At 46.4% G+C, this 8506-nt stretch overlaps 1 protein-coding gene across 1 annotated transcript; it reads right to left on the bottom strand.

The window, feature by feature from the left end:
* Window positions 1-248: 248 nt before the first annotated feature.
* On the bottom strand, window positions 249-6871 carry MAT2A (methionine adenosyltransferase 2A). The gene is made up of 9 exons (XM_061155254.1): window positions 6667-6871; window positions 4458-4535; window positions 4244-4366; window positions 3862-3974; window positions 3631-3774; window positions 3235-3453; window positions 2819-3001; window positions 2538-2671; window positions 249-1867 (listed from the first exon to the last, which is right to left on the bottom strand). The coding sequence occupies exons 1-9, from the start codon at window positions 6755-6757 to the stop codon at window positions 1765-1767; spliced, it is 1188 nt and encodes a 395-aa protein (XP_061011237.1). The 5' UTR covers window positions 6758-6871; the 3' UTR covers window positions 249-1764.
* Between the last annotated feature and the right edge of the window lie 1635 nt (window positions 6872-8506).

Raw genomic sequence — 8506 nt, 5'->3', positions numbered from 1 at the left:
TATGAACCTTTTAAAGGCCAGGCCTATAGTCAAGGTTGAAGTGATTTCCCTAAACCATGGGTAGGATTACAATTACTCAGGGTTAAAATATGTTTAATTCACACTCATACTGAAACACTTAAGAATAATGGAGGGAAGAGTTCCCTGGTGGCCAGGATTCAGTGCTTCCACTGCAGAGGTCCACGTTCAATCCCTGGTTGGGAAACCATCCCACATACCACCAGAATACAAATAATAATGGACACAGGTAAGGTAGAACCTAGCATTTTATTTAGATCTTCATTAAACTGTTGGAATTGAGAACCAGACATACGTAATAAACCTCCAAAAATAGATCCTGAAAGGCACTTTCTGCTTAGGGCAAGCAGTCATGGAATAAGCATGTAAACAAGCTGGCTTCTCTGTACCACACCAGCCAAGTCAGCTTTCTCCATGGCCAGCTGCACCAGCTCTGCCCTCCCTTCTGTTAACACCAGCCAGAACCCCTGTAGGTCTAACCCAAGGTTTTTCTGTAGGACACCTTGGCCTACCTGGGAATGCTGGAAACATGTTAAAGGAATCATGGTGTTGAGGAAAAAAAAATCTTTTAAAAGCTGCCATCTGAGGTGATGGCTTCTCTGTACTTACGCCATACCCCAGAATACAATAAATAAGCAATTAGAAAATGTTCAAGTATGAAGGGATTTCCTCCTCCCCGCCAAAAGCACTGCTCTCTGAAGGAAGCTGGTTTCTCTGTAGCTACACCAGCTGTCCAGAAAGCTCATTGGACCTGGTTTTGAAAATAAAACAAAGTTAAACCCCTGGGAGGAGTTCTTGTGCAGTGTGGAGTACTCAGTCTTTCTTATAAAGAAAAAAAAAAAAGTTATCTGGTACCAAAGTGTGCAACCTACAGACCCTCAGGTACTGCCCTGTGACTTCTCTGTATGACATCACAAGGGTGCCAAGTGCCTGTTTTTCTAGAGCTAGGAATTGGTGGTTTGGCTAGTGCTGAAACCATGCATAGGATTGGTTTACTAAATAAAAACCTTATTACGTACGTCCTCCAAAAGACAGCTGAAAGTGGAGAGATTCTGATTTGGTGCTGTTTAAGAGATGGCAATTAAGAGCATAAGCACCAGGGAGATGGTTTAATGGTAACTGCCTTTTTTTTTTTTTTATGTCAGGCTAGAGCTCCAACTGGAACTTGCGTTACATGCAAGAATGATTGGATAGGGAACACTCCCTGACAAAGAGCTACATAATTAGAAGTGGATCAAGTTATAGGGAGGATAAGGGAAGGCTTCACATTCATAATAGAGCTCAAGACATTACAAATTCATGCTGACAGGGCTGTGGCATTGCCAGACGAGAAGCTATCATGGAACTACAAGTACTTTACGTGCACATTACAAGGACATTTTCAGCATTTGGTGGGAGAGTCAATGCAATTAGGATTTTAGAAGGTTGGGTGATAGGGCACAAAGGTTCAATTTCAAAGCATTATTTACTACAATGCTGTTGATTTGTTTCTAGGCAGTTACACGGATCACCTATGCTCACTAAATTCATTATAATGGTGAACAAAACACCTAGGGACAGAATAGCAAGCCCAACTTACAGTCCCCCACACAAGCTAAAATTCATGTCATTGACTATAGAGTGACTGCAACTGATCAGGAGCTGAAAGAGGACAGGAAAATTTAGGAAGAAGGGCCCTTTCCCGCAGAGCTTGAAGGCTTCTCTGTAGCCTACGCCAACAAGTCTGGGGAAAAAAGGCTAACACTTTCAATATTTAAGCTTTTTGGGCACTTCCCATGGGAAGCTGTCCCTACCAAAGTGGCCATAGGCTGCAGTCCTCTGATAAATTGGCTTCTTCAGATCCAGATCCCTGGAATATACAAGTCCGTAACTTAATATGTAGCATTCAATTAAAGTAAAGCAAAACAATCAGCAAGACTCATTTTCAAGACTTCTGGCAAATGAGTTCAGTTCTCTGGGGTATGCTAGGAAAGAAGTTTGTGGCAAAAGTATTTGTTACTTCCCTGGTGTCCAAAACTCCTTGCACAGTCCTTATCAGTAACTATAGTTCTCGTTTTTCCGTCCCTGGCTCAACAAATATGAAAACTTGTCATTATTTGGAGAAATTTCAAGTATCAAAAACTCATCTAAAGTCATGGAATACTTACCAAGGTCCCATGCCCACACCCTACCAAGGTTATTTTCTTTATAACAGCCATGTACATCCCATTTATCTGTACTAAAAATTCTTTTAAGTAAACATCCCTCAGGTAACAGGAGCACAAGTCTGTATCAAATGTGGAAAACTTTTCTAGGGTGGTTAGTCTAAGCCATGGAGCACTAGAATTTTAGATTCTTCCTAATAATTTAAGCCTCTACTGAAGGCAATTTTCTAAGATATTAACACATTCTAGGAATTAAGATGTTTCCCCACTTGAGTCTTCCTTCACACCTTCACCTTCCAAGATTTGAATATATCAAATATATACACACCCACACCCTCAATGTTTTTCACTAGCAATAGGCTTTACCATCTTTACCTGACAATGACCCCAGGGCGGAGGTCAAAATTCTTCTTCACAATCTCTAATAGCTCTCTCTCACTCTTCTGAGAGGTGCCATAATGGAAAATGGAGATAGACAATGGATGAGATACTCCAATAGCATAAGAGACCTAAAAGAATTTAAATATCATTAAGAATCAGCAAAAGACCCACACACTGTGTAACAGACTGGTATAAAAAAAAGACAAGTAGTTAACTGCTAAACATCCTCCCACTTACACACCTTTTAGTGAACCGAGTAATAGAAAAATATATACCTGAACAAGAACCCTTCTGCACAGACCTCCTTTAACAAGGGATTTTGCCACCCAACGAGCAGCATAAGCAGCTGAACGGTCCACCTTGGTATAATCCTTTCCTGAAAAGGCACCTCCTCCATGAGCTCCCCAACCACCATAAGTGTCCACAATGATCTTCCGGCCAGTCAAACCAGCATCACCCTGAAATTACAGAATTTAAGTTACTTTATGCCCAATCCTTTCCAGTGGTTCTAGATCAGGCCTGCCTGTTAAATGCTTATTCAGTATCACTTGGCAAACATCCTCAGAAGATTCACACGCAGGCTTCAAAAAACCTAGGAAAAAGGTGGAAAGTAGCCAGGTTTTTCCAAGTAACCATGACAGATTTAAAAAAAAAAAAAAAGGCAAATTAAACTGAAATTGTAAGGCCTTACCTGAGGGCCACCAATAACAAATCTGCCACTTGGCTGTAGATGATAGATTGTGTCCTCATCAAGGTACTTTGCAGGTACGACAGCTTTGATGACTTTCTCCTTTAGGGCATCTCTCATCTCATCAAGACAAACTTCTTCATCATGCTGAACAGATATAACAATTGTGTGGACTCTGATGGGAAGCACAGCACCTCGATCCTGCATATACTGCACAGTCACCTTGAAAGCCAAACATCAGAACATCAGTCTACTAAACAATAGCTTTGTTCTTGGTTCCCTACCCTACATTACAGTACAGAGAACAAATGCTATTCTTCTCTTAGCTTTAATCAAACCACCTTACTGATGTCCTGTGCCAGTGTTAATGGGTGTAGGTTTACGATGTTCATCACTTACTTGAGTTTTAGAATCTGGGCGTAACCAAGGCAAAGTGCCATTCCGGCGTAGTTCAGCCAGTTTGGCATTGAGCTTGTGTGCTAAGACAATGGTTAAAGGCATACATTCCTCAGTTTCATCAGTGGCATAACCAAACATCAAACCCTATAAAAGGAAAAGTCACCAATGCAATCAATCCAAGCTTCAAAATTTGTTAGAAGAAGAGATGCAAACAGATGTCTACCAAGATACCTGGTCTCCTGCACCAATGTCTTCCTCGTTTCGGTCAAGATGAACACCTTGAGCAATATCTGGTGACTGTTGCTCCAAGGCCACTAACACATTACACGTCTTGTAGTCAAATCCTATAAACAAAACAATGTGTTTTTTTAAGGGCCATAGCAATATTTTTAAATTTCCAACAATTATCTGGAACTCTAAATGCTGCTAAAGAAATAAAATATACCTAAATGTAGTACTTTTAGAGAAAAGCATAGGGCCAGAACAAAAGTACAGTAAAAGTATACAGGTGGAATGAAATATTCCCAGGAACACTCAATAAAATAGAGCTAAAGAGGACTGAAGAAAATATCTGAAAAAAATGAGGTTAGAAAGTTAACTCATTAAAACATACCTTTGGAAGAATCATCATATCCAATGTGTTTAATGGTTTCACGAACCACTTTCTGGTAGTCAACAGCAGCTCTGGACGTAATTTCCCCAGCAAGAAGGATCATTCCAGTCTTAGCAACAGTTTCTAATAAAAGAGATGTTCACACTCAAACATCACTTTATAAAGTTAATTTTCATGCTATTTTTTCATCATATGAGAAGTGTTCTGAACCTACCACAAGCCACTTTGGCATCAGGGTCCTGCTGAAGGTGGGCATCAAGGACAGCATCACTGATCTGGTCACAGATCTTATCTGGGGGGAAAAAAAAATTCCTGGCTCAATTTCTTTAATTTACTACTAATATAAGTATGTCATGCCTCCCTCCCTATAACTATAGCTGTTAAGATCTTTGTGAATGCTTTCTTCTAAAACTGTGGCAGGGATTCCCTCCATGCTGTGGTTAGGACTCCACTATTCCACAGGAGGGGGCAAGGGCTCTATCCCACATGCCCTTGGCACAGCACAGCACCCCACCCTACCCCCTACAAATTGTGGCAAAACCTATATAACATAAAAGTTATCAATTTAACCATTTTCAATAGCATACCTAACTGCCATCTAAGTAAAGCATTCCTTATGCAGAAACCGTTTTCCTGAAGAATGCTGGATACAGTGATACATGTTTCCAAACTTGACACCCTGGTTTTTTACTATAGCTGTACAAGATCAGCAATACAGGTAAGCCAGCGGAACACCTAGCATGTTTAATACAACAAGGACATCAGTCCCGTCTTTCCACTATTTCAAACATTTTGAAAAACTAAAGTTCCCAGGCAAAACCAATTTTCATTGTTATACAGAACAGCCACATACCGGAGATTCAAATCAAAGTAGAAACAGAAAGTGGCTTTCTTCCAATCAAAAGCAAAACAAGGAACATTTATCTTTACCGTGTTAATTTTCAAAGACAACAATACTTACATTTATCCCCCCAAGTTTAAAATTCTCATTATAAATCTAAGGCAAAGTGTGGTCTGTTTATCAATTTCTCCATGATCCTCTAAGGAACACCAATTAAGGAAGTGAGAGAAAATGTCACTTAAAGAGTTAAATGATGAAAGCAAGGACACTTCACGAACAAAAGGGATAACAATTTGATTATCCGCAACAATTTGATTCTGTGTTAAGTAATCCAGGATCAAAAGCTGAGTAGGCTGGAAAATACCCAAATGTATTCTTGATATTCCACTCATCTATACAGCTCCCCAATTATTACTTTCCTAAATTTTCTATAACCATCCAAAAAAATCTTAAGTAAAACGTGTACCGCACTCATCCCATAGGCCAAAACAATCCAAACATTTTCGAACGCCTGCAGCTTTAACTTAATAAAAGGTGGGTCAAACACACATGTTCCCAGCACTGGGAAAATACAAACAAAACCACCACACCACATCTGACCATCACTCACTAGGACCTCAGGGTCTGTCCTCCCGTAGACCACTAGGTTGCTCGTGGTGGTTCACCATCGGCACAGTATGCTTACTAGAGAGAAATGGCTCCTTAAGCCATCAGACGACATCTGTCATTGTGGTCATCCTAAGAAAGATCTGGATCAGACTAGTAAAATTGTAATCTTCACCATACGAGGTTTTCAGGCTGCGACCGAAAGTCCCTTGGTATTGCTTCACTCCTTCGCGTGTAAATTGATCCCCGTAATGGCGGACCGCTGGACAAAGCCCGTAGGACGTGTGCAGTAAAACCCTGCTTAACGGTCAGCCCCATCGCAATGGCGCCTCGCACTCAATTCATGTTTCCTGTCCCTTTCACGCGCGATCCAAATAAGGCAGGGCTCCTCCGACAAGCGCTATATTTAGTTGGAGGCTGTCACCTTGACGCCAGACCATATACCGGCTAAGGGCATGTCGTATCCTTCACCGTAGCCAAGCAATTAATGGGGAGCGCGGACTCCCCGAGGCCTGGGCCGCGCTCTGCAAACCGGCCGGCTCCCTCGCCCAGAAGCCACATGCGGCAGACACGTGGTTGCGGCTGCAATGCGGGGCGCGCGCTCCCGCGGGCCGGACGCGAGCACGCGGGGCGGGTCACCCACTCGAGGTGGGTCGGCATGCGGGGCGGAGAGGAGGAAATAGAGCCCTCCTCGGCAGGAGCACGAGCGGCCGCGGCCCCCGCCCTTCTCGTTTTCTGGAATCTTCCGCATGCCGGGGCGCGCGGCCGGATGGGAAGAGAGGAAGAGAAGCGGGGGAGGGAGCGGCGGCCACGCGCTCAGCACCGGCGGCGCCACGAGGAAGGCGCGCGGCCGCCGCTCTTCCCACCACCAGCCGGGAGAGAGTCACTGACGTGGACACCGCGGCTAGCGGGTCCTACCAGCCAGGTCCGATCCCGCACCCCGACCCTCGCTTGGCTCCAGGGCCCGTCACCTCACCTGGGTGGCCTTCCCCCACGGACTCGGAGGTAAAGAGGAACGTGCCCTCCTCGATGAACGCGTCGTGGAAGCCGTTGAGCTGCCCGTTCATGGTGGTGGTGGTGGTAAGTGAAAGTGGCGTAGAGAAGAAAAGGGAGCCGCAAGACCACTGCGAAGTGCGCGAGCAGAAGACAGCAGTCTATTTAGCTCAGGCTGGCGGCGCGGAGCGAACGAGGCGGCGGGCGGCGCGGCCCAGTATTTATACACGGGGCCTGCGCGCGCCCGAGCCGAGCCCCGCCCCTCGGCGCCCGGCGCCAATGCGCCACTCGCGCGGGGACGCGGGAAGAAGGAAGGGGCGGTGCGCAGAGAGGAGCTCGGGCCGAACCACTGTCCCGGGCAGGGGGAGGGAGCGGGGGTAACGCGCCCCTCCTGCGACTATTCGCCATCTTAAGCACTAAAAACAAGAGGTGGGGGAAAAGACAAGAGTACAGGGTCACTGTACTCTTCCATGAGCCGCGGGGGAGGACGACAAACAAGGGCTTAATGGGCCTGCTCCCCTGTGCTGTGACATGGCACCTCCCTCCCGACCGTTGGCCCGGCTGTCTGGCCGCAAGGTCGCGTCCCCCAGCGGTGGCCTAGGGAATCGACGAGGGTTTTGTCCTCTGGCTCTGCCCGAGGGTCTTTCCGGCTGCCCTGCCTGGGGATGCCCGGGTGACGGGGAGCCTGGTGGCCCACAGCCACGTGAAAGTGGCCATCTTGGCCGGTCAGCGTACGAGCCTTCGCGCGGCCTTGTGCCTCCCCTCCCTGCGAGCTGCCGGCGGCTGGCAGTCCTGCGGGGGGCCGTCCAGTTGCTAGCAATGTCTTAGTTAATGGTTCTGTGATGAAAATGGCCGAAAAATGGAATAACGAGAGTTCTGGCATCAATTTTAACGACTGCCGCCCTCTGCGCTAGAGTTTTGGAGAGAGGCCTTACAGACCCTACGGCAGAGGCTGCGCTCGGCCTCTTGGGCTCCAGCCTGTCCTCCGAGAAAGGAGGCTGCTCACGAGGCTGACCTTGCACTTGCTGACTTTAATGTCTTGGAGGGGACAAAAAGAGTCGATGTTTAGAGGGTCGTTTCAGTTTTCTGTGCAAGAGACTGTTGAATATCGGTGGGGGGGTGGGGGCGGGGGGAGTCTCTTTCGCCCTTGTATGTGATTCAGCAGATCAAGGTGAAACGAATGGTGTTTCCCGAAGCTTTCACTTTATATAATGTCCACCTGCGTGTGTGCCAATTTTGCCCATTAAAGGAATTCTAGGGAAAGAAAAAAGAACAAAACCAAACTTGAGCCAGCGAGGAGCAGGGAGTCGGGGACCGGCTTCATGGCTCCCGTTTGGAAAGACCCACAAGTGGCGGGTGGGCCCGTGTCACTTCCTCCCGCCCTTGGGGCAGCGGACACGGTGCAGGGCCGGGAGGGGGCCGAGGATGGGGGGTGGAGGGGGGGGTGGCTGCTGCTGTTGCGGTGACCCCGAGCGCGTGAACATTGGGTTTAATGATGTTATTAGGAAAGCGCCTGCTTCTAGGATAAGATGCTTGTTACCCTTGGGAGATGAATAAGACCCCTTGCAGCAGCTCCAGCTGCTTGCGGCTCAGAGAATTAGGGAAGTTCGGAAGAACAAGCCTCTCTTCGGTTTTCAAGAGGCAAGGGGGAGGCGGTTTGCTGTTTGGGAAACAATGGAAGCACTAGGGATTCTGACAAAGAACTTAAAAAGGGGGCTTATCTTTAGACTTTGTGACCACATCCATGTTCCCTCGAAGCAGGGAACAAGGCTAAATCACAAAAGAGACAATATATATGCTGTTTTATTGGTTTATATTTTTCA

This window comes from Dama dama, chromosome 11 (genome assembly GCF_033118175.1).
Source record: "Dama dama isolate Ldn47 chromosome 11, ASM3311817v1, whole genome shotgun sequence".
Taxonomy (NCBI): Eukaryota; Metazoa; Chordata; class Mammalia; order Artiodactyla; family Cervidae; genus Dama; species Dama dama.
Note: the sequence above shows the minus strand (reverse complement) of the source record. Positions and strands in the feature narration are given on the sequence as shown.

Excerpts from the sequence above, each read along its gene's own strand:
- MAT2A (XM_061155254.1), bottom strand. The coding sequence starts at position 6,757 with ATGAACGGGCAGCTCAACGGCTTCCACGACGCGTTCATCGAGGAGGGC. Across the intron at positions 3,775-3,861 it reads ACATTGGTGCAGGAGACCAG|GGTTTGATGTTTGGTTATGC; the intron begins GTATCTTGGTAG and ends TTCCTTTTATAG. Across the intron at positions 2,672-2,818 it reads GCAGAAGGGTTCTTGTTCAG|GTCTCTTATGCTATTGGAGT; the intron begins GTATATATTTTT and ends AAATTCTTTTAG.